Genomic DNA, 26626 nt, shown 5'->3' with positions numbered 1-26626 from the left:
GCGAGACACGTATACATTAAAGACACACTTTACACACTTTCAAAGACACTTTCATTGCACGTTTCCCTTTGTTTTCTACGAGGCAGGCCACTGGCTGCACTCATGTTTCCCTCCATCCCTCCTCTGCTTGCTTTAGGAGGCCGCCTCCTCAGCCCAGAAATATGTACAAAATGTGTGGTTTCGGAAAGCAGCAGCAAACCCCAGCAGAACTCAGTCTCTGCAAGGCCTCCTACACCTCAAAGTTTGGTTTAAAGAGACCAGAAAGCGGGCCCCTTTTTTACATTTTAAAATGCCTTTTTCTTTCGTTTTTTATTTTATTTTCTTAGGCCAAATCCCAAACGAGTGGAGGGTTGCCATAGAAGTGCAAACACCCTATAGGTGTGAAGCAAAAATATATGTACAAATACTACGCTTAGTCTCTGACTCACAGTGTGTGTTCTCGAACTCACACGGTCGCTCCAGATGTCAAGCTATAACACGATTTTTAAAATAAAAAAGACAGAAAGAAAGAGAGACAGAAAACAGAAAGAGAAATAACACTTAACAGTGGGTTGGGGTTGAACCTCAGTGAGTCCTTCATACATGCATCCTATAGCCCACCATTTACCCTGCGTTCTCTTCTACAGACAAAGTCTACACTACCCATAATTCTTCAAAAAGCTTTAAAGCTGTATGTATGTAAAAGTCCTGAGTGTCAGGAAGGGGATGAGGGTGGTAGAAGTCATGCAATGGAGGGTTAGGGTTAGGAGTGATGTGGGGGGGTGAGTGGCTGGGCAGTGGGGTAACCCTGTTTACCCACATTTAACATCAAGTTATGCCATCCCCAAACCTCCAAGGCTTCAGAATGGCACATAACCAACTCCCCAACCCCAACTCCATCATACCCCCTCCAAAGAGTTAAGAGTGGCTTGCGATTGGTGTGGGGGGGGGCAGCCAACACCCAAGTTACAGCCCCCCCCTCCAAATCCCTCTCTCTATCGGCAGGTGCAGGACTCTGCGATCATGTCCTCGTACTCCTTGTACACCACGTTCCTGTTCTTCTCCAGGATCAGCACGCTCATGGGCTTGTACTTGTACGGTACGCAGGAGGGCGCCGGCACCTCCCCCACCCCCATCCCCATCTCGCTCATCACAGTCTGTACGATGGCGTGGTTGGGGGAGTTGAGGCCGTAGTGCAGGATGCGGGGGCAGACCCCTTTGCAGAAGCGGGGGTTGTACTTGTGGGGCGCTATGATGATGTGATCCCAGCCCAGCTCCTCGAAGGAGACACGGTAGGAGTGGAGCTTGCATGGGTTCTTGGGGGTGCTGTTCTTGCGCTTGTAGTTGGGGATGTCTGACACGATGCTGCCGGGGACAGGGGGGGCTTTGGGGCTAGGGGAGTCTTTGGGGATGGTGTGGTCTTTGGAGATGGGGGGGTCTTTGGAGCGGCGATGCCGGGGTGCGGGGTGTTGCTGTGGCCCCCTGGGGTTCCCTGACCCCACCCTCATCGGCCCTCTCATCCACCCCCCCGCCCTGTCTTTAGATTCCCCCTCTTCCTCTAGGAACAGCAGGAGACCAGGGGTGTTGAGATGATTCTCTCTCCTCCTCCTGATGGGTCTGTCTCTGAGCCTCCACCAGAGGCCTCCGGCCTGCCTCGCATACCCAGGCTCCCTGCACCAGTACTGGGCCAACAGGGCCAGGCGGCCCTGTCTGCTCTGGGTCAGGTGGGCGGTGAGGTGGTCTGTGATGTCTGTCTCGGTCCACTGGTCGTGGGGCTCCAGGGTGACAAGACCTCCAGGGGGGCTCCTCCGGCTCTCGGGGCCCATGGGAGAGACTCTGGCCCTGCAGCGGACGGGAAGGTGGACTGGGGTGGTGGGAGAACGCAGGTGGACGAAGGAAGCTCTCACCAGCCTCTGCATGGGAAGGGTGTGTAGCTCATACTCCACTGTGTAGGTGTAGTGCAGGTCTGGTGAGAAGTGAGAGCATGGAGAAGAGAGGGAGAGGGTTAGGAGGGGGAGAGAAGTGAGAGCATGGTGACAACAATGACAAATCAAAAGGTGTCAATATCATTGATTTGATACACATCTGAAACTATGGGAAAGTTACTGGCAATAATAATGCATGTTATAATGCAAATATGAATCCTAAACAGTGGTAGCCTATAACACAAGATGTTTACAATAATTCCAGAAACATATGCATCATCTTAGAGCCTGCATAACGGTTTGTAAATATGTATGAATATGACAGAGCAAAAAGTTCAAACGTGACGTCAACATACTACACTTATTGGCTACTAGAGTGTAGTATGTAGGGCTATATCGACTCTAAAGCGATGAGCTGTGAGAGAACCGCTCACCTGACGGAGAATGCACTTGCGTGGCTGAGGGTCGTAGCAAGCGGACGGTGTTGGACCCAAACTTTCGGTGCTGTTTGGGCCTACCGTCGGGGTCCGCCGCGCTTCTATACAAGTTCAACATATACTGCAAGCTCTGATCGGCCTTCTGCTCGTCCGAGAGCGGCCTGTGATGCGGACTCTTGTGTTGTGTGTGATGATGATGATTCCAACGGCTTCGCCCGGAGGAGAAAGCGCCGAGTTGCGATGATGGCGACGTCGAAGAACGGTTCATTTTCCCGGTGGACACTGGAGTTAACGTGGAACACAACAAACAGACTAAACAGAACAGGATACAAATGTTGACTAGGTCGTGGTTGCGGGTAGCCTTCATGATAAACCGCTGGTGCTAGCGAGCTCCACCAGGTAGGCTACCATCGTTTGGAAAGCGACGGTCGTGATTTATCTCGAGAGCTCACCTGACAGCTAACCATTTTGATATTACGGTCAACTTCCTGGCTGAGTGACCCCAATTAACCTGTAATGACTGGTCGTGACGCCAACGCGCACGGCCCCGTTTGAATTACTGAGAAGCGCATCTTCCCTCCTAACTGGTCTGTCAAAGTTTGTTTGGTGAAATAATAAAAAAAAAGGTCAGTTCATATACATCAACGAAGGGTTAGGGTGTATTTTTAAAATAAAAAAAATAAGCCAATTTTGTTCTCATATTTTCTTTTCTATTCTTATCTTTTCAGTCTGGTTCTAATTCTATTCCATTCCATTCGTTCATTAAAAGTCTATACTATTCTATTCTAGGAGGGGGTCCTCTAATGGAATGCACGAAGATGGGGAAAAAAATGGCCTTTACACACTAGTGCCCTAGGGACATGCAGTAAGAGGGGCTTAAATGAGAGGCAGCCTGGAATGCGAGCAGGTAACGTGTTTGATCCAGCCTGTAATTGGTCAATCCTGTGGCAAAGGTCAACAGGATACAGGAGAAAAAGACACACATACTGTACAGTATCCCCCAAGACCACCTTTGAGGCGAACCTAAATATTTTAATGTGTCTAAATAGCTCAGGACAGCGTGTTCCACTGCATATATAGCTGGCCATAGCTGGATAGTTATTACCCATAAGTGTTTCTTTCCTCCTCATACGTCATGTAAATGATTAACAGAATATAAGCTACTACTGCAGATATATGTGTACCTACATAAAACGTATGATATAGTCTTTTGTGTTTAAGGTCTATCATAAGCTTAATGGCAGATTTCTGTAGGTCGGCTACAAACCTAGCGGTTTCGGGTTACTAATGAAGGGGACAGCTATTCACACAGTTGATACAATTATTTCGCTGAAGTTGCCGCTTAGAGACAGGAGAATGAGGAGATACAATGCAGCGGTTGATACTGAACCCCTCCCAGTTCCCTCCCACTGGACACTCCTCATTGGACAATTGGAGTGAACGTCTCCGTGACAGGCTCGTTTGCTTGTCACTCAAACTCGCTCTCAAATAGTAGGACCTCCTCCGTTGAAAGAATTTGGAACTCTCGCAAAAGTTTAGCCCTCCCCCTCTCTCACTCACTCACTCCTCCGTCCGTTGTTGCAATGGAATTGTAGTGATGGAGAGACTGAGAAATCCGAAGTGGCGCCGGTAGAACAGTGAGTCTTTGCGGTTGCCGGTTAACGGAAAGAGAGAGAATGGAGACAGTTGAGCAGCTCGTGTCTTTTAACCAGATCCAGGTCCAGCTTCACGGCGGCGCGCCCTGGGGGTTCACGCTCAAAGGAGGGCTCGAGCACGGAGAGCCGCTCATCATCACTAAAGTGAGTTGTCTTTTTGGAAACAAGTTTATTGTCGCCTATTCTGATGGATTCTGACAATTACAGGTTGACGGTTCTGGATGTTTTGACCTTTTAGCAGAACAAACTCAACTAAATGTAGTCGTCTCCTCCTCTAACTTCTGCAGAGCTGCATGGCTACTTTTTATTGCGACTTTTTGTCCCCAGTTGAAGTTGTGGAGGACAATTCTCGTGATTTCAAAAGGCTAAGCGATATTATAGGTGCTATTGGTTGACCACTAGTCTACTGTAACTGGTAGATACGTTTGTTTACCTCCTGGAAGTATATAGTCCGAAACTAAAGCGAGTATCCGGGCGGATATTTGTCAGCTGTCACGTCCATCATTACCCATGACATCCAAAATCGATTTATCAATCTTAAATTTCGCTGATGTAATTGGGCTGTTGCTGGTTGTACAACCACTTAATTAATTATTGTTGACTTTCCAGGAGTTTAACTATACAGTAGCCTACTGCATCTCGATCACGACTGGACGACTGCTTGAATCAACAGATGTTTAGCCTACAGATAGGTTATCCTTGTGTGTTGTAACACATCATCCAATACCCACGTAGTTTGGACTATTGTTGTTTCCACATGACTGCAGTGGGATTGGCAACGTCTTTTATCTCGCACAGCGGGGGGGTTGGGGGGGGGGGGAAGAACGTTTGATAAGAACGTTTCTGCACAGATTTGACACGACGTTGCTTGTTCCACTGTTCTGCTCTGCTCCACTGGCTGTGTTCTTTCTACTGATAAAGAGAATGTTTCCTTCACTCCCACGGTATCACACTGCGTGACCCACTACCCCTATGAATTACTGCTCTTAATACACATTAGGCCTGTGTGTGTGTGTGTGTGGGGGTCTTAGTGTGTAGGTCTTAGGCCCATTGGTATGAAGTGAAGTCAGCATTTGTCGGCTTGAACTGTGTGTGTGTGTGTGTACATTATGGCCCATGTAGGCTACCGCTCCACCACTTTCTGCTGTGTGTCTAGCACTAAGGTTCTGTCTCTCTGCACTCTTTGAAAGCAACATTAAGGTTTTCTGAGTCGTGTGATGGCCTGGTTGCCCACTGACATCTACATTCATTGGAGCACCAGGGAATGGAAAAGCCTGGTTCGCTCATCTGGAAACACACACACATACACACACACACACACACACACACACACACACACACACACACACACACACACACACACACACACTGCCTTGGGAAAATAACTTGGACGTCTGGAAGCTTGCTCAATCTGGTTCATAGTTAGTTAGTTAGTTAGTCTTACAGCAGAGGGGGTGTTAGGGCTGTTTGTGATTCATAATTACGTCTGCTTCAGAGGAAGAGAATGAAGGATAAATTGGTACATAATGTGTTTTTGCTGTGGTAATAGAAGAACTAGAAGTTTCCATCTCACTCACTCACACACACACAAACACACACACACATACACACAGTACAGTGGCGTTACTGTATGTGGAAGTGAAATTGAGTCATGATTTAGTTTCCACTTTATTGACAGTCTCAAAAGTTCCAGAATGAATAGATTGTTGTGTGCTATTCTCAAGCACACACACACACACACACACACACACACACACACACACAGAGAGACACACTGTTAAATTATTAGAGAGAGAGAGCCCCTCCTTGTCTATCTATGCTGCAATCCAGCCAAAATGTTGATTTATTTGAATGAAGATGTTGAGGAGAACACAACCCCCAAAGATCATACACTGAGCTGCTGACACACACACACACACACACACACACACTCCAGAAGATCACATTCCCAGACTCACCCCTCTGAGCGTGAGAGGGGGATGAGGGGCAGAGAGGGGAGAAGAGGGGGAGGGGGGTTACTCTAGTGCAGGAGACAGGAGAGGGATGTCACCCATTTGTCCGGCATTCCATGAGGAGCACAGCTAATCACCATTGATGTGTGTGTGTGTGTGTGTGTGTGCGCGCATTCTAATGTGTGACCACTGTACCCCCCCCTCCCTCCCCCAGTCGTCTCTCCCCAGTAATCAGCAGCTCATCCCATGTCTCCAAGGTTCATTGGCAGAGTTGAATAGACTGACGAGGTATCTAAATGAACATCTGGCAGACACTGGGAGATAACTGTCTGTCCAAGCGGACTGTGTGTGTGTGTGTGTGTGTGTGTGTGTGTGTGTGTGTGTGTGAGAGAGAGAGAGTGAGAGAGAGAGAGAGAGAGAGAGAGAGAGATTCAAAGCTACATGGCCACATTGGTTCTATCACACAGACACTGGCGGCCACATTTCTGTGTACCATTTCGAAGTGTTGTATGTTGGATTGATGAATAATGACCATCATATCATCTCTCAGCACAATGCAACAATGGCTTTATATATATATATATTATTTACATTGTTTATTTGGTTCTACTGCATTAGATAGACCATGAAGGGAACTGTGGTCTGAGCTAGAGCTGTATACTTAGTTCATTCTCCTGACTCTAATTCATTCTATGGTCCTTACTCAGAGGATTAATAGGCTGAGGTATTAGACCACATGTTCAGCTGGTAAACATTTTGACCCCCCCCCCCCCCCCCATCCCATTCCTCTGGTATTGTGGTAAAGGAGAGGCCAATGTAATCCTCCCTGCTGGGGGGTTGATGTGAAGTTGCTGCTTCTATCAGATAGAACACAATTCCTTCTCCCCCTCCACTCCGCCTACACTTGCTAACTGGCTAACCCTAAACACATGTCCTATGGCAGACATTGGAGTCCTTATTGTTTAGCTGTGTGTGTGTGTGTGTGTGTGTACATGATTTTACCATTGGTATACATAGTGCCAGCCCTATGACAATACCCTCATATTTCAGCTATTGCTATTGTCCCTGTTCCCAGAACATGTGTAGCCAGGCAGGGATAAGGATAGGGGTGGAGCTGGAATGTTACCATCCTCTCTCCTATCTACCATCTCTGGAGCCCTAAGCCATGTCTATTAGACTGCCAGGTCCCTGTACACACACACACACACACACACACACACACACACACACCTACAATAACACTGGGGGGGTGGAAAGGCCAGACTGGGGCTGATGGGCCTACAGTTGTTGTTTGTTGTTCTCCGGCTCCGGTTGTAGATCTAAAGAAAACCAACCCAGTTGCCACCAGAGTTCCCTAGCACCAGAGTTCCCTAGCACCAGAAGCACCACAAGGCCAACAACAACAACTCTTTAGATCTAAAGAAAAAACAAATCAATGGCTCTGTTCCTAATGCAGTGCACCTTATGTGGCTCTGGTCAGAAGTAGTGTACCAGTACTAGTAGTATTCCTGTAGCGCTAGCACGCTAAGGACTGTCATGGTGTCATGTGAGATGAGCTCAGAGTTACTGAGGAGAAACCTCTTAACAACCTCCTAACATGACCAAGACCATGTTAGGTTGACCTGTGAACCGCGTGGGGACAACCTAAGTGTCTGCTCGGATGGAACACTTGTGTTTAGTCAAGTTAAGGTCGTAAATGTGAACCAACCTCAAGCCTTATGGACCATGTCCTGTTTTTAAATCTATTTTTCACTGCGTTTCCCTCACACCACAACCTCTAGATTTTAATTACATGAATTAGATCTTATTTCCTATGAGGTATGTAAATTGGTTGTAAATGTGTTTTTTTTTTGGTTTGTTTGTATTTACAGTTTGTTTCAGTGTTACCATGCCACAGAATGCCGATGTGAAGCCTCCGGCCTTAACTCCTCAACGCTGTGTGTGTGTGTGTGTGTTTCTCAGTGCATGCAATGTGGTCTCTCTCTCTCTCTCTTTCTCCATCTCTTTTGGACCAACTGGACAAAAAGCTCTTTGTTTACTGCTCATTCTTTTTTTGTCACCACTCATTCCTTCCCTCTCCTTCACCCCTTTTCTTTGGTATGGAAACATCTCTCATTTCGTTGCGTTCCCCCGTTCACATGCCATGTATTTATTGGGACCACAGGGTAGAGCAGGCATACTTCTCCCCTAACAAACAGCGGTGTAATTGGGCCAGTGGAACGTGTGCGTAGGAAGGAACCAAAGTACTAGGCACCAGAGGGAGGCTGGGAATTGGAATTCTGCAGTGGAGGGGGACGGTGGTTTGTGTTACACACTGTGGCCTGAATGCTTGTGTTTCAATGTTTAATGTTGTGTGTGTGTGTGTGTAAGGTTGAATAATGCTTTATGTTTTTATCTGGCCAGATCTGAGAATGATATTCTTGGCCATGATGAGATATTGTGGAGAGGTAGATGTATCTGTATCTGTATCTCTGTGTGCAGCTAGGGGATGGGAACAGAGGAGGAAGTGAGAGAGAGGGAGAGAGCGATTGAGAGAAGGGGACAGATGGAGGGAGGGAGGGAGGGAGAGAGAGAGCGAAAGAGAGAAGGGGACACAGAGAGAAAAAGAGGGAGAGGTTGCTATCTGATGGAATGTGAGCTTGGCTCCTGTGGCTGTGGCCTGTGGGCTGGTGGCTCATGATGGAGAGATAATAGACTGGACCAGCCAACAGCCAAACGAAGAGGAAGAAAGAGAAGGAGAGAGAGAAAGAGGGAGATAGACATAAATGGAGAGACCCAAAGAGAGGGAGAGAGAGAGAGCATTACTGCTTGGTAGGCGAGAGAATGATTGAAAACTAGATGTGTTCTGATTGAGTCGTTCCAAAAGTATTTACAATGGACCTTGGAGCATTGAGCTATAGAACTACTGAGTCAGAGGTTACACATTCTATACATTCTAGATGGTTCTACAACCCGTAACACATTCTAGAACAGCTAGGGTTCATCGTTCACTTCTCACCTCGTTCTGAAAATGTTGCTTTTCTTTCATGTTGTTGAATTTATGGACAAGCAGAAGGGCTGAACCTCCCTGCAGCACTGCTGTGAACAAACACACACACACACACACACACACACACACACACACACACACACACACACACACTCCCTTCTAACAGTTGTCTGAGGGCTGAGCCAGTGTTTGAACGCGTCCAGTGAAACGAAAGGCCCTTGTCTCGCAAGGAGGGGAGGGGAGGAAGGAGGGAGAGAGGGGGTTTGAAGGGTTAGGGAGAGGTAGGAGGGAGGCAAGGTCATTTTGGGTATTAACTGGTAAATGGTTCACCATGGTCTGATTGTGTGAGTGGTTTGTGAGTGTGTGTGCTCGAATCTCTGAGTGTGTGTGCATGTATGTGTTTTTTGTGTGAGGGGTGGAATCCAGTCATGAAGACATCGGGTCACCCCACCCCCTATACACACACACACACACACACACACACACACACACACACACACACACACACACAAACCAATATGGTAGACATTAGATCCGGTAGGCTGAAGGGACAATGGCTGGTATCACTGGATCTCTGACCTAACGGGCCAGAAGTCATATGAGATTGATCAATCAGTGTTATAACACTGGACAGGAAAATGAGAGTGTTTGTGTGTGTGTGTGTGTGTGTGTGTGTGTGTGTGTGTGGCTTGTTGGGGTCTGATTTGTGGTGGAGTTATAGTAGGATAGTAATGTGAGATAGAAAGTGTGAGTTACGACATGTCTGTCTAGTGTGTGATGTCTCAATACCCCCATAAGATGCTTCATGATTTAAAGGGATAGTTTATCATCATAATCAACATTTGTCAGAGATTGATGTTAATGCTGCAAACATTTTCTCAAATCAAGCTTATATTCTCTGTCATCATCAGTCATCCTCGTCTCTAACTGAATGGAAGAGATTTTCTCTGCACAACTAAATGTAATCAACATTTAAAGAGAAACCGAAGCGAAAAAACTACTTTTTCCTCTTCCTATGTGGCCTAGGAAGTAGTCATATACATCAATTCTAAACCCCAAATTTACTAATATGCATACAAAAAAAAGAAATTGGACATATGGTGCATTCATGACGAACTCGGAAACTCAGAATTCCCATCTGTGAGCTTGGACCTCTGAGTTCGGAACATTCAAGTGATTTGGGGTCGGAAACAACGTGAACGCCTGCAGGTGATGCCTAACGCTGGCCAGTTAGAACCGCTTTAACTTTCCATTTTGAAAGTTTGCAACTTTCCAAAACACATCTCATACACGAAAACAAACTTCAGTGTGTATTTAACAGCTTAGAAACACATTGTTGTTATATTTCCATTTCACATTAGCATAAGCTTTTGAAAACCCTGCCATGCTCGTGGTCACTCTCTTGTTGACATGACTTCAGAGAACTAAGGTTGGAAACTCTGAGCTCCAGTATAATCCCAGAGTTCCCACTTGTAATTACCCAATAAACCCAGTATTTTATATATGTTTTATATATATGCTGGTGAATTGTGATGTCCCGATTCACCATGGCAAATTAAAACCACACCTCAAGAAACAAATCTTGTTCTCCGTTGCATTGATGTGAAATGAGGAGGAGGAAAATCAAGGCAGAAGCATCCAGTGCATCCCCTCTTTAAAGGGACAAAGAAGAGAGGGAGAACTCCCATACAGAGACTTGTATGACATTCCTCTTATCTCACAGCGATACTACTTGGCTGTAGCCATTTCCCTGTGTGTGCTGTGGAGATAGGCCTGAGATAAGGAGAGAATCACTTCCTAACGAGGGAGAGGGGGAGTTGACAGGCAGATGTGTGTTACAGTTATAGTGTGTTTTCATTTCACCGTTGGTTTATTATCTTAACCCAACAGAGACTGGATTTATCTGTCCTGATGGGATACACACACACACACACACACACACACACACACACACACACACACACACACAGTGGGATTCCCCTGTCTGTTCTTCAAAGGTTGTTTAAGTGTGTGTGTGTGTGTGTGTGTGTGTGTGTGTGTGTGTGTATGTGTGTGTGTGTGTGTGTGTGTGTCACACATGATCGATCATAGAGGGATATGAGAGGGTGTCAGCCCAACGATTTGTGGAGTTTCGATTGCCAATGGAGGTGGTTGGCCGGAGATGGTTTCATTGAATTGATGAATGGCTGTATTCTTTGGACAGAGATGAGAGAGAGGAGGTGATGGAGAGTTTTCTGGTAAAAGGTAGATCTTGGAAGATGTCGTTAAGGCTCTGGGAGAGATCGTTGTAGGGTGTACGGTACGCCTTAGGACCATTGGTATGAAGGAAAGTCTGTCTAAACAGCATTTGCTGTGTGTGTGTGTGTGTGTGTGTGTGGTGGTGGTGGTGGTGGTGGTCAATCGGAGCCGCGGGATGCAAACAGAATGGGGAATGTAAAAACATGCCAATCTGTAGAGAAACATTCCTCCTCTCATAAAACACACACTGTTAACTCGAGGGTGGGTGTGTGTGTTTTAGAATGTGTGTTCGCATGTAAGTGTGCATCCATGTGACTTTGCATGCCTGTGTGTGTGTGTGTGTGTGTGTGTGTGTGTGAGATGCATCTCAAGGCTAGGTCTTGGTATAGAGACTGGTCTGCACTGAGTAAGGCATATCTTTCAATTAAATGAAAGAAGCTCTCTCTCTTCTCCTTCCTCTGTCTCTCTCTCCCTCTCTCCAGTCCCTCTCTCGCCTCTCTTCCCTCCCTTTCTCCTCTCTCCTCTCCCTCTTCACTCCTCTCCTCAGACACACATTACTGTAGCTAGCGACACTCCTCGACACAACTTGAATAGGTGCCAAGTATGTCAGTGGTCCAGTCCAGCCCTGGTGTCCAGCCCTGGTGTCCAGCCCTGGTCTCCAGCCCTCACAGACACCACGCAGCCACTGCCCAGAGAAGCCTTCTCTGTCTGGGGCATGATGCCCTGCCTCGCTCGCTCCCCTTCTCCCTCTGCAGGTCCATACAAGGCCATTCAAGGATAGCACCCCTCAGTATCAACCAGTGACCCTTTGGACACACACACACACACACACACACACACACACAGCTCCTCACTCTTTGGTGTTAGCGTGGGATTTCTTCTCTTTTTCCATCCCTCTCTTTTCCCTCTTCCTCCCTGATAAAGAGGGCCTTGTGTGGACGTGGGTGTGAGGAAGGGAGGAGGACCTCAGAACTCTTAGACTGGAGGGCAGAGGTGAAGGGGTGATGTGTGTGTGTGTGTGTGTGTGTGTGTTTGTTAGCTTATGTGTGTGTGTGTGTGTGTTTGCTAGTGTGTGTGTGTGTGTGTGTGTGTGTGTCCCAACCTTTTATGTAGTGAGGGGCTGTGGGGAGCAGGGATTGGACCCCCATCAGTAGGACATGACTATTTAACAACAAGAGTTGGAGTCTATTCATGGTTCATATGAATCAAATGAATAGATATGATTATATACATTGTTATTGTGTGTGTGTGTGTGTGTGTGTGAGAGAGTGTCCATCCGTACAGCCTGGACCCTGAGGGTGGGTGGGTGTGTTTGTTGTTGAACTGGCTCAGCATTCAGGGTGTGTGTCTCACAGTCATGTGTGTGTGTGTGTGTGTGTGTGTGTGTGTGTCTGTCTGTGTCATTCACAGAGGAATCCCCCTTGAGATATTAATTATTGCATGAAAACGGGGACAGATTACAAATTACCGTGCAACGCACCGATTAGGATGGCTCCACTTATTATGATTGGCCGAAGGAGAGAGGGGAGGAAATTACTTGATTACATCCAGGCCTGTTATTGACTGAGAGTCTAGATGGTGAAGTTTGATAACCCACTTGGATAGGCTAATGCCTTCCATATAGTTATGGATCATTAACTTAATAACTGTCTATGATGTTTTGATCCAATATAGTTTGACCCTTGAAGGTATACTAGAACAGTTATACACATGTATGTACTATAGTCAGACAATCATAGAACTTGGTTTGTACAGACTTGCTGACGGCAAGTTTGGTGTTTTTCTGTGCTTGCACACCACATTAATTCTGTTTAGGTGACGCTAAATGGTTTCTAACTGACAATTTAAACAGTTCTAGCTTCAGAATAAAGCGTTGTCCAGAGTGTTTTTTTAATGTGGTTGGTGTGTGTGTGTGTGTGTGTGTGTGTGTGTGTGTGTGTGTGTGTGTGTGTGTGTGTGTGTGTGTGTGTGTGTGTGTGTGTGTGTGTGTGTGTGTGTGTGTGTGTGTGTGTGTGTGTGGGGTGGCCAGTGGCCCGACCTTATTTTTGGAGCCAAGATGTTCCCACAGTAAGGTGTGTCAACACTGCCCTCCACTTCCCCTTTTTTATGGAACATAGTGATGTGTGTTGGGGGGGGCAGGGGTGGGTGTGGGTGTGTTGGTGGTATCTCAGTGTAGGTTTGACTCCTCATGTCTGCCCAGGATGTCTTCATCCAACCAGCTTTTCCCGGTCCTGCCTCCCTGCTTCCGTGTGTGTGTGTCCAGTTTTCCGACCCAGACATCCAAAAGCAGTCAAGTTCTGGGAAGAGGATCTCCTCTGATTGTCTCTGATGACTCTTTTGAATAATGTGGGATTTCATTCAGCTAACAGGCTTTACTATGTCTGCACAAAGGGAAATAGAAGATCAGGATACTTTTTTTGTGTATCACACACACACACACACAAGCACACATTTGTAGCATGTGTGCCTGCATACTGTACACAAGACTCCTATTCTAACACTCAACACTATTCTCACACACAAAAGCAATACAGTGGATATACACACACACACACACACACACACACACACACACACACACACAGATGTGTAATGTAAAGTGACATGAGGAGATCATGCTGTTTAACAGGAGAGAACAGATGTTTGGTGTGTTAATCACACGCTGTCAGACTGGCCCACCAGAACACACACATACACACAGACACAAAATGTGTTCAATACGTGGTGAAATTAGATGCACACTAACACTTGCACACACTGTAAAGTCATCGCTTCTGCTCACACAGAGAAACATGCAGGCTATGCGGCCCAAATACATGCACACGCACACATACACAAACAAACAAACAAACAACCTCTGGGCTGGCTGCCCCAGGCCCTCCTCTGTTAATGATTTTCTCGTTGGGGTCGATCATTCCAGGCTTTGATAAAGAGCCAGTTGCGAAACAAATTTCTCCTGCATCCTGTGTGTGTGTGTGTGTGTGTGTGTGTGTGTGTGTGCGCGCGTTATCCAGGGGCGTTCCTTGGCATATCCATCCAAGCAAGAGCCAGGAGTTACATGGGCGAACAGAAGTTGTCCAAATGTAAAGTGTTGTCTACAGAAAGCTTCAGTCACTGTAATGGTTTAAGCTCAGATTAACATCCACATCCACTCCAGTGTTGTCAGAGTGCTAGGTTGTAGTAGGTAGAGACATTCCACACAGCTCAATGAAAGACAGGCTAACGCTGTGTAGCATTCTCATTCTCTGTCCCTGAATGGAATAGAATGTGAATGGAATGGAACAGAATTGAATTAAATTGAATACTATAAACATTTTGGAATAGAATAGAATACTTGTTTGCTTTCCAGAGGAAATCGGTCTTGTTTAAGTAAAAAAACAGGTAATCCAAGACACAGATCACACGTCACATTTAACACAAGGTACAAGTGTTCTTCATAGTGGATTAGTGTCTGTGCTTTACCACGTCGACCAACCCATTAACCCCTTGTGGTCCTTTGTCTGTCATGTCATGTTTACAATCTATGTAGTTTAACTGCAGTATAATCATGTTCATCTTTACTGTGTTGACAGTCATAACTGGACCATGAGTTGTGGGTTTATGACTCTCCATGTTCCTGAAGCCAGACAGACACGCGGTCTCTCTACGTTGTAAACCAACCTCTCCGCCTCTCCCCCTCTCTCTCTCTGTCGTGCGTGAATCAATGAAACAGTGAATCAGTGAATCAGTGAATCAGTGAAACTGTGCAAATATGCAGACACACTTCATACCATCTGGCCTGGTCCTCCAGTATTCTAACCTGTTAAGGTGAGGCAGGTGTTCTTCAAGCAGAACAATACAGGTTTATATGACCATCTACGAGTTATCTAGTTAGATGGCTGGTAGACATCAGGTGACAGGGAAACAGCCTGTACTGCCCGTTATGGCCAACATGGGAATTCCCCTTTTGGCATAATGGTGGGCACACTGCCACCGTACACACACACCCACACACCCACACACACAGTCATTAATCGGACACACCCTGTTATTTATAGAGTCGAAGGGTGACCTCATGCCCTAGGACGGGGGTGGGGGCGGGGTGTGTGTGTGTGTGTGTGTGTGTGTGTGTGTGTGTGTGTGTGTGTGTGTGTGTGTGTGTGCGCGTGTGCACATGTGTGTGTTTTGAGACACAGAGAGGCCATTCTTCTCCCTGGGCAGAGCCCTGTGTGACTTCACCCTGGCATCAGTCAGCATGGCACTGCCATCTCCATAGAGACAGACACTGAGACAGGACAGAGCCTGCCGAGACAGACAGACAGACAGACAGACAGACAGACAGACAGACAGACGGGCAAGGCTAATAGGTTATTCTGTACAGGTAGGGCTTACACTTGGACCTATGTTAGATGAACACAGGAGAGAGGATTAAGAACCAATTGCAGAATGGAATAAAATGGAGTTGAACATAATAGTCTAGACTAGACTAGAATAGGAGGCATTGATTGTCCATGAAAGGGTATGAGTGTCAACCCACATGAAGTACTTCCCTTGAATGACTCCATCATCAACAGATTATGGCGGACTGCCTGGACCCAACCCAGCCTATGACATACTGACCCAACCCAGGCTGTGATAACTGTGGTAACCAGGGTGTGTGTACTTAACCTAGAAAACAGGTGAATTGGGTCAGGAAGAGAGAAAGAGAGAGAGGATGTTTGTGTGTGTGTGTGTCTCCATGTGTGTGTCGTGGTGCTGAATCAGGGTATCTAATCGGGATGCAGCATGACTGCACCATTGTCCTCTTTAGTTGGTGTCACCATGTCCTTACCTCCCTCCCTCCATCCCTCCCTTCCTCACCTCCATCATCCCTTCCATCTCTCCTTCCTTCCATCTTCCTCCCACCCATCCTTCCCTTCCCTCCCTCCCTCCTTCCTACCTCGATCCCTCCCACCATCGCTCCTCCCTCAATCCCTCTGTCCATCCCCTCCCTCCCTCCCTCCCCCCTCCCTCCCTACTGTCCTCTAAGTGATAGTATGGGTGTGTTGGTGGCTGGTCTTCGTGATCCACTGCTACAGTAACTATAGTGTAGTCTGTCTGGCCTATTCCCACTGTGACAACCGCAACTACACCGCATAGTGAGGTCATAGGAGGGTTCTAAACCCCCATGAAGACATTTATTCTGACTATTTCATCTTGTTAACGGGCTGTGTGTGTGTGTGTGTGTGTGTGTGTGTGTGTGTGTGTGTGTGTGTGTGTGTGTGTGTGTGTGTGTGTGTGTGTGTGTGTGTGTGTGTGTGTGTGTGTGTGTGTGTGTGTGTGTGTGTGTGTGTGTGTGTGTGAGAGAGAGAGAGTTTGTGTGTGTGTGTGTGTGTGAGAGAGAGAGTTTGTGTGTGTTCAGACAGGGATACCCTTTGTAATTAGTGCATTCCTCTGTGTAGAGGCTGTTCCTTCAGGTTTGTTTTTATAAGGAAAAACTCATTAAAAAACAAATGAACATAAACACTGTGTCAAACACACTTGCCCCGAGGGAGGGGAGGAGGGGAGGGGTGTTCTTGCAGAATGGGTGCAGACATTGTTTTATTTTCATGGGTCATAATGATCAACCCCTTTTGAGAGAGAGAGAGAGAGAGAGAGAGAGAGAGAGAGAGAGAACACAAGGCCCTTATTGTAACCCTGTTTGAGTCACAGAGGAGTGTAAGACATACTGTACGTGTGGCACCGACACACAAACACACACAGCCAAACGCAGAGGAAAGAACTAAGGTGTGGCACATGGACAGGCAGGCTGGCACTGGGGGGCTGGCACAGCTGGTCACATAATGGCATGGCTATTTATACTGCAGACCTGGAGAGAGGGAAGAAAGGGCCTGAGAGAGAGAGGGAGGGAGAGAGGGAGGGGTTGATATCAGGGGGAGAGAGAGTGAGGGATGGAGAGAGATAGGGAGGTAGAGAATAGAGAAAAAAGAGAGAGCATAAGGGAGAGAAAGAAACGGACGGAGAGAGAGAGGTATGGAGTGATCATTTCTAGAGGTATAGAGGAGTTGGCCAGGCCATGTGGTTCTCTCCAGGGGCAGGTTACTGATTCTCAGGTTGCCAAGGGAATCACCAAACACTCCTTCACTCTTCCTTTCTTTCTTTCTTTCGTTTCTTTTACTCTCTCTTTTTTTATAACCCAAGAGTGCGTTCTTTAAATAAACACAAAGGAGGGCGAGAAATCTGAGTTAACGAGGACCCCGGTCCATTACCTCATGACGTGTGTGTGTGTGTGTGTGTGTGTGTGTGTGTGTGTGTGTGTGTGTGTGTGTGTGTGTGTGTGTGTGTGTGTGTGTGTGTGTGTGTGTGTGTGTGTGTGTGTGTGTGTGTGTGTGTGTGTGTGTGTGTGTGTGTGTGTGTGTGTGTGTGTGTGTGTGTGTGTGTGTGTGTGTGTGTGTGTGTGTGTGTTAAAAGCCCCTCAGAGAGAATATGAGCGTTTGATGGAGAACACCGCAGCAAAGAGAACACAGGCACCACTCTCTTGCGTTTTCCTCTCCACCTTTTTTCTTGCAAATCTCTCTTGAGGATGAAGCTGCTTTAGTTTGAGTGTTTTCTCTCGCTGTGGATGAGGTAAGACTAAGGTGGTGTTCTTCGTGTGTGTGTGTGAGAGAGAGAGAGTGTATGAGAGTGTTAATTGTGTGTTTTATCATTGTCATGGGAAGTAATGGAGTTCTTGGCTCTGCCTTCTGACTGAGCGTGTGCAGTAAAGGGCCTGCTGGGTGGACAACCATAAAGTAACACAGAGTTGAACTCCCCAGCAGGTATCAGTAGGACTAGGATGGAGTAGCCTTGTTTAGTCTGTAGTAGTGATGGGCGTAATTAGGCCTAACTGTTTTTACAGTGTATCTTGTATAAGGATGTGTTTGTGTTGCAGGGGGATGAGTTTGCAGTGTTTCCTAGGTACAGCCCAGTCAGTGTAGTTCATGTACCTTGTTAATGTAGTTTGTATGCTGTATGCGAGGTCTGCATGCCTGCCTAGTGCCCTGGAGCGCTCATGAATTCACATGAGGGAAATGGAGAGCTTTACATGCTCGCTCTGGTTTAGGCTGCAACAGGAAGTGTGTGTGTGTGTGTGTGTGTGTGTGTGTGTGTGTGTGTGTGTGTGTGTGTGTGTGTGTGTGTGTGTGTGTGTGTGTGTGTGTGTGTGTGTGTGTGTGTGTGTGTGTGTGTGTGTGTGTGTGTGTGTGTGTGTGTGTGTGTAATTGCAACCATAAAATCAGAGTTCTATTTCCATTACATGCATTCCTCCCCTGTCTGTCCGGCCAGCCTGTAGGTTTCTGTGCCAATAGGAGAGAGGGAGGGGGGAGAGAGGGATGAGGAGAGAGGGATGGGGAGAGAGGGATGGGGAGGGAGGAGAGAGGGATGGGGAGGGATGAGGAGAGAGGGATGGGGAGGGAGGAGAGAGGGATGGGGAGGGATGAGGAGAGAGGGATGGGGAGGGAGGAGAGAGGGATGAGGTGAGAGGGATGGGGAGGGAGGAGAGAGGGATGAGGTGAGAGGGATGGGGTGGGAGGTGAGAGGGATGAGGTGAGAGGGATGGGGAGGGAGGAGAGAGGGATGAGGTGAGAGGGATGGGGAGGGAGGAGAGAGGGATGAGGTGAGAGGGATGGGGTGGGAGGTGAGAGGGATGAGGAGAGAGGGATGGGGAGGGAGGAGAGAGGGATGAGGTGAGAGGGATGGGGAGGGAGGAGAGAGGGATGAGGTGAGAGGGATGGGGAGGGAGGTGAGAGGGATGAGGTGAGAGGGATGGGGAGGGAGGAGAGAGGGATGGGGAGGGAGGAGAGAGGGATGGGGAGGGAGGCCTGAGGACTCTGCCTTTGCTGTCGTAGCTACTGCATATGCCTGTCTGTCTGTCTGTCTGTTGACTGGTCTGTCTGTGTGTTCACTGGCCTGTCTGTCTTTTGGCTGGTCTGTTTGCCTGTCTGTCTGACTTATGACTTTTCACTCAGTGTCTCTGATCTGTGTGTGTGTGTGTGTGTGTGTGTGTGTGTGTGCAGTCCCTCGTCACCCAAACCACACACAAACATCCCAACAATGCATGCACAACACATCTAATCCCAACCACAACCCCAAGCCAACCACAACCACAAGCCAACCAAAACCCCAACCCTAACGCCATCCCCAACCCTAGCAAACCCAGCTCCCAGACACTACACTGCCGACATGCCTTGATTTACCAGCTTACCAGACACCATCTATTTACCACAGAATGAGAATGGAGAATTAGAATGAGAACGTGTCTTGGGGCAATCTTGTGTCTTGGGGCATTGTTACTGTGGGGACACTGGAATGAAGGGCCAGAAGTTTGGAATCCTGTGTCCCATTGACTGAATGGAAGAGAGATCAGCATTGTGGGCAACACAGTGTTGTGTGTGTGTGTGTGTACGTCTATCTGATCATCTCTGTCTCTCTCCCCCCCCCAGATTGAAGAAGGAGGTAAAGCGGCCCAGTGTAAGAAGCTGAGAGTGGGGGATGAGCTCGTTAACATAAACGGATCCGCCCTCTACGGCTCAAGGCAGGAAGCTCTCATCCTGATCAAAGGCTCCTACAGGATACTGAAGATCACCGTTCGCAGGTAGGAAACCCGCCTCCCCCTGGCGTCGCCATGGCAACGCCGGGATACGTCCCTGTATGTCCCCTACACCTGTGTACAACACTTCAGAGGCATGATTCTAGTCTTTATTAGAAATTAGCATTTCATCTCAATTCCGACAAAATGTCTAAAAAGCCTCAAGCGAGTCCGACATGCTCCTCCTGTTTGACCCCCCCAGCCTTCTAGTAGAACCTACCTGTTGCTGTCCTCTCACATCTACACCAGTGTCTAGGGGTGTAGGGACTAAGGGGTGTAGGGACTAAGGGGTGTAGGGACTGAGGGGTGTAGGGACTGAGGGGTGTAGGGACTGAGGGGTGTAGGGACTGAGGGGTGTAGGGACTGAGGGGTGTAGGGACTAAGGGGTGTAGGGACTGAGGGGTGTAGGGACTAAGGGGTGTAAGGACTGAGGGGTGTAGGGACTAAGGGGTGTAGGGACTAAGGGGTGTAGGGACTGAGGGGTGTAGGGACTGAGGGGTGTAGGGACTAAGGGGTGTAGGGACTGAGGGGTGTAGGGACTGAGGGGTGTAGGGACTGAGGGGTGTAGGGACTGAGGGGTGTAGGGACTGAGGGGTGTAGGGACTGAGGGGTGTAGGGACTGAGGGGTGTAGGGACTGAGGGGTGTAGGGACTAAGGGGTGTAGGGACTGAGGGGTGTAGGGACTGAGGGGTGTAGGGACTGAGGGGTGTAGGGACTGAGGGGTGTAGGGACTGAGGGGTGTAGGGACTGAGGGGTGTAGGGACTGAGGGGTGTAGGGACTGAGGGGTGTAGGGACTAAGGGGTGTAGGGACTAAGGGGTGTAGGGACTAAGGGGTGTAGGGACTAAGGGGTGTAGGGACTGAGGGGTGTAGGGACTAAGGGGTGTAGGGACTGAGGGGTGTAGGGACTGAGGGGTGTAGGGACTAAGGGGTGTAGGGACTGAGGGGTGTAGGGACTAAGGGGTGTAGGGACTGAGGGGTGTAGGGACTGAGGGGTGTAGGGACTGAGGGGTGTAGGGACTGAGGGGTGTAGGGACTAAGGGGTGTAGGGACTGAGGGGTGTAGGGACTAAGGGGTGTAGGGACTTAAGGGCTAGATATGGAGTTCAGCGCAACACTCCCCCACTGGACACTCCCCCACTGGTGGGGAATGTGTCACAGGAAGTGACCTCTGACCTCAGGGTGTGAGACAGGAAGCTGTGAAGCTGTGAGGAGAGCAGGGGTGCGTCTGGTCTCTCTCCTCCTGTGTGAGTGAGAACGTCTTTGTCTTTGTCTCAGCCTGTTTGTTTTGGCTGATCTGACGACTGCTGACGTCAGGATGATGTTGGCGATGGGATGTTAGGTCAACCCTGACCCACTCTGATGACACACTCACTCACTCACTCACTCACTCACTCACTCACTTTCTCTCTCTCTGTCTGACCCTCTCTGGCCCCATCTTAATGTCAGGCGACCTTGGCAATGGGACTTGAGATTCCCCCCCACCCCCCACCCCCCCCCCCCTACACACACACACACACACACACACACACACACAGCAGAACTAATGGAAGCATTATTTCCACCCAGCCTGTGACTCAGCTGGGTCTCGGATGGCAAGAGGGACATTCCCCTCCACCTGGTTCTCAGAGAGGTCCTCTCCATGTCACACTGACTCACTGTGGCCAGGGTGGGAACTGCAGTGACACAACAATCTCATACTGTCATCAACAGAGCATTTGTACTTAGCAATGTAGCCCAATTTTTCTAATTCTAAATGACTGAATGTTATGTTCTTCTTGATGTCAAATATATCAGAACACCTGCCTCTCCTTGTCCTGTCTGATTCAGGTAAGAAGAAGACAACTGTTTTTAATGTATGACTATGAACAGTGTCTTGAGAGTAATGGTCTGAGCTGAGCAGGAAACCAGGTCAGGAGTCTAGTCTGTTGGCTGTGTCTCCTCCACACTGATGGAGTTGAAGCTCTGCCTAATGCCCTGTCTGATGCCCTAATGCTAATCAACTGCCTTCCAAACTAGAATGGTTTCCTTCATAGCTGCTGGCTGCGGGAGAGGAGTTCGCTAGATCACTAACTCCTCTTGGCTGTGAGAGGGCCTTTCTTAATGAGCGTCACACACACACACACACACACACACACACACATACACACACACTCTTCACACACCACTGGCTAACTCCTGTGTGTGTCACTCATTGTGTCTGGGTATGTGTGGTTGAGTCAGAAGGGGTTCTCACCAGTCTGTGTGTATATTTGTTTTTCTATATATGTGTGTGTGTGTGTGTGTGCATGTGTGTGTGTCCCTGACATTATGTCTGGTATGTGTGGTGGATTTGGAGGGAGTTTCTCAGCAGTTGTTGAGGCTGACTAAGTGACATTCCTCTCTGCTGATCAGTCATCATCAGTGCTATAGGCTCTACAGTTAGACCCCCTCCACCCCCGACTCTCCTCTCCCCCCCCCCTGACTCTCCTCTCCTCCCCCCCGACTCTCCTCTCCTCCACCCCTGACTCTCCTCTCCTCCACCCCTACCTCTCCTCTCCCCCCCCCGACTCTCCTCTCCTCCAGCCCTTCCTCTCCTCTCCTCCACCCCTGACTCTCCTCTCCTCCACCCCTACCTCTCCTCTCCTCCACCCCTGACTCTCCTCTCCTCCACCCGTAACTCTCCTCTCCTCCACCCCTAACTCTCTTCTCCTCCACCCCTAACTCTCCTCTCCTCCACCCCTACCTCTCCTCTCCTCCAGCCCTGACTCTCCTCTCCTCCAGCCCTGACTCTCCTCTCCTCCACCCCTGACTCTCCTCTCCTCCACCCCTGACTCTCCTCTCCTCCACCCCTACCTCTCCTCTCCTCCACCCCTGACTCTCCTCTCCTCCAGCCCTGACTCTCCTCTCCTCCACCCCTACCTCTCCTCTCCTCCACCCCTGACTCTCCTCTCCTCCGCCCCTGACTCTCCTCTCCTCCAGCCCTGACTCTCCTCTCCTCCACCCCTAACTCATCTCCTCCATCCATGTCTCAATGAGTTTCCAGTAGAGGTATTGGGTAATGATTACCACTGACTGTGGATCTCACTGTTCACACCCTGTTCTAGTGTGTTCTGGTCCAAGCCGAGCAGCTGGGCTATGTCTGTGTCGCTGGCCTGGCTGTCTGTGTAGAATCTCTGTTCTCAGCTGCTGCAACTGACCATGTCCATTTGGATTGGGCCCATATTGGACTCCACCCCACCACTGACCACTGGGGAGGGTTAGTGTGTGGTGTGTATGTGTGTATGTGTGTGGTGTTAACAAGGCTAAATGGAACATACTGCTTGGCTATGTAAATGTGTGTATGTTTATTATAATAACACTATAGATCATACTGTAGCTATAGCTTGGCTGTTTTAGCAGACATGCCATGATAAAGGACGTGATTCTGGAACATAACTCAGTTTGATTGACAGTAATGACACTAATGGCTTGACTGTGTTGGTGGGACCTGCTCGCCCTTTGACCCTCTCTCTCTGCCAATGGCGTCACAGCATCAGCTCATTACTGACAGAACCCTCTGGAAGATTCTCAGAACCCTCCTGGAATGCTTCTAGAATGCTGGTGCCAGAACACACACTGCCAGCTGAGGGATGACGAAGGAAAGGCTTTCCTAGTTACATGCATGCATGCGCGCGCACACACACACACACACACACACACACACACACACACACACACACACACACTTGGCAGTGTTTTGTCTTTTTCTTTTACTGTGGAAAAGGTCCCCTTCGTTGATGGCCAAAGCTTGTTACCACGTCTGTTAAAACGCAAAGGGAATATATGACGGATCAGTTGGTATAGATATTGTGTGTGTGTGTGTATGAGTGAATGAGCTTGGCTATTTTAGTTTCAGTCAGTCATGTTGGTAAGGTTTCAGGTACAGGAGAGAGGAGGCCCTGTCTCTGGAACCCTCCTGTTCCTTCATCGCCACGACTACCTGGTCTCTCCAAGATGGCCGCCTGCCAATGAACACAGAACATGGCAGCCAAACCGTGGGGGTTCCACCTCAGGTTTACGTGTGTGTGTGTGTGTGTGTGTGTGTGTGTGCGCGCCTGCACTGTATTTATTAGCTGTGTTATTTTAAGCTCAATTAAAAATCACTGAACATGTCATCAGAACAGTTAGAAGGAGTTTGTTGGACCAATAATGAAGTGCTCTCATCTGGACAACATTAGTGTATTACTCACATCATAAACAGTATCCCACTGTGTGACTTCTATGGAGTTTCCCTGCTTTGATATCCCGCCTTCTCTGTTCCAGCAGAGCACAGATGTAGCCTGTTTCTGTAGGTGTAGTGTTGTATTTGGTGTTCTGGTAAACGGTGAGGATGCTTACAATACTGGCCGGGAGGGGTGGTAATAATAACGTAGGATGTGTTGAGGTCTTTGTGACCTGGAAATACCTCTGTGTTGTTCGTCCTGTTTTGACAATCCCTTTGTGGCAACCAGTTGTGATGCATATTGGTCGTGTTCCGATTCTCTACCCTTCACCTTCAAGACGTGTGCACTTGTGCCCTTCCCCTCTGGCATTTGGAATCATTTGGATTGGTGCAAGCAAGAGTTTCACAATTCACACCATGTTCCTTTCATCATTTCACCAAGTCCATGAGGGGAAGTGTGCTGTACAAGTACACACTTCTGGAGAAGGGTTGACAAAAATCTGACTGCATGGTCTGATGATGCCATCATATTGTCTCAGTACTTTTGTACATCATATCTGAGAGATACAAAACTTGCGTCAGGTCATCTCAGTCAGATGACCTGTTAGTAAGACTGGCCTGTGTTGGATAAGGTGTGTGCTCGGCTTGTTTTGCCTGTTCTGGTGTGGTGTGCTGTGCTCGTCTCGCTGGTCTGTCTGGTCAGTTTCTCACAGTGGGCAGCAGCCCGGAGGCTGAGGGACATTCTTTAACCATCACATCACTTCCTGTTCCTCCCAACGTTTCCCTTCCCAACTTCCTGTTCTAGGCCCACTGTAGCAGCAGATTCTGTGTGTGTGTGTGTGTGTGTGTGTGTGTGTGTGTGTGTGTGTGTGTGTGTGTGTGTGTGTGTGTGTGGAACAGGGCTAGAGACTCGAGACCCTACAAAGACAAAAAAGTTTATTTACGGCCAGTAACCGTTGATAGAATGGGAAAGGCTCTAAACTCACCAACTCAGAAAAAAGTAGGACCAGAAAAAGGCTTTGTTGTTGTTTAGTCTGTAGATATTTAAATGTAGCTGGAGAGCCCCTTAAGATGTGGAGGGAGAGGATGAGGAGAGGTAGAGGACAGACATGAGAAAGAGGAGGGTTGTTCTGTTGCTGTTTTTAAACTTTACTTAGGATGTGGCCTATTATAGTTTGGAGTGGAGGGCTCTTTGATGTTGTAACTGAGGATCCTGTGTTCAGCCATGTCAGCCATACCAGAAGACCAGAAGACTGCTTGGCTATCTGGTGGTTCCTTCCATATTTACATAATTAGCCAGTGTTGGGAAGACCAACTAGTAGTCTGGATTTAATGGAGTTTGTGGTCCCTTTGAGAAAAGGATCTGTCTCTGCCCCACCACACACACACACACACACACACACACACACACACACACACTGGAGGAGGTGTTTTGAGTGTTTTGTCCGGATTCCTCCTCACCACAGAGACCCGAGGGAGACCAGCAAGACTTCCCCCCACTGTGCCCAGAACAGGGAAAAACAATAGCCCCCCCCTCCCTCCTTACCTCCCTCCCCCTCCCCTGCCCCTGACCAAACAATAGACATTCCTCCCATTCCTCAGACCTCTTCCTCTCTCCAAGTCAAACCCAGATCCTCTTCTGTTCCTTCTCTGCCATTAATGCTTCTCCCAGAGGAGGAAGAAACCCAAACATTTCCACTGCTAATCAAACCCAGTAACTGTGTGTGTGTGTGTGTGTGTGTGTGTGTGTGTGTGTGTGTGTGTGTGTGTGTGTGTGTGTGTGTGTGTGTGTGTGTGTGTGTGGAGCTACAGATGTATAAATGCATGTGTGTGTTAATTTATATGAGTTTGTTATGTTGATAGTAGTGTTTAGGTGGGATTGTGCCACAACTGAAATGTGCCCCGTCAGCGCAGCAGACAGAAAGCCTCTTTGTGTGTGTGTTTTTCTGTGTGTGTATGTGTGTGTCTAAGTGAGTGTCTGCCTTAGTGTCCACGTGTGTCTATTGTCTGTCTGTGTGTCTGTGTCTGTGTCTGTGTCTGTGTCTGTGTCTGTGTCTGTGTCTGTGTGTCTGTGTTGCCTCCCTGCGTGTGGCCTGGTATTCAGCTGGCCCCTCTGAAGCTCCTCACTGCTGGTATTTATTAAGTGTCCCATTAAACAGGGATTCCATGATACATGACCCTCTATTCATACCCCCCCCACACACACACACACACGCACACACATGTTGCCAAGATGTGTGTGTGTCTTGTAGGATAAGGAAGAGGATCTTGTCAGAAGTGCATATGAGAGTGTGAAACATGAAACATAATAGTTTCTGTTCATTCCTGGGTCCGATATCACACATACATAAAAGGTACTCTGGGATATGACATCACGCCCGTGAAAACAGAGCAACTTTCATCAGGATATTGTAGTGAACAAGAGCGAACGAGAGTGTCCACTCGTTTCCCTGCCGTCTATTGTGTCAATTCTCTCGTCTGTTGCATCTCCGTTTTTTTGTAAGTCTCTGGCAGCGGTGCTGTTTTGCTATGTAGGTCTCTCCCCTCTCCAGAACCTTTCTACCCCTGCTCCGTCTCTCCCCTCTCCAGAACCTTCCTACCTCTGCTCCGTCTCTCCCCTCTCCAGAACCTTTCTACCCCTGCTCCGTCTCTCCCCTCTCCAGAACCTTCCTACCCCTGCTCCGTC

At 48.3% G+C, this 26626-nt stretch overlaps 2 protein-coding genes across 2 annotated transcripts in view; one reads left to right on the top strand and one right to left on the bottom strand.

The window, feature by feature from the left end:
* Positions 1–974: 974 nt before the first annotated feature.
* Positions 975–2609, bottom strand: bmp15 (bone morphogenetic protein 15; the record flags this gene model as incomplete). Its single annotated transcript, XM_083670680.1, has 2 exons — positions 975–1945; positions 2339–2609. The coding sequence occupies 2 exons, from the start codon at positions 2607–2609 to the stop codon at positions 975–977; spliced, it is 1242 nt and encodes a 413-aa protein (XP_083526806.1).
* A 1408-nt stretch (positions 2610–4017) lies between these two features.
* shroom4 (shroom family member 4) overlaps positions 4018–26626 on the top strand; it is a gene marked incomplete at both ends in the record, with an annotated part of 37476 nt that continues 14867 nt past the window's right edge. The window contains 2 exons of the mRNA XM_083670558.1: positions 4018–4140; positions 19614–19765. Coding sequence (XP_083526684.1) covers positions 4018–4140; positions 19614–19765 — 275 coding nt within the window. The remainder of the gene's footprint in view (positions 4141–19613; positions 19766–26626) is intronic.

The sequence above is a fragment of the Argentina silus genome, assembly GCF_951799395.1.
Source record: "Argentina silus genome assembly, chromosome: 1".
Taxonomy (NCBI): Eukaryota; Metazoa; Chordata; class Actinopteri; order Argentiniformes; family Argentinidae; genus Argentina; species Argentina silus.
The sequence above is the reverse complement of the archived record's forward strand: the minus strand, read 5'-3'. Positions and strand labels throughout refer to the sequence as shown.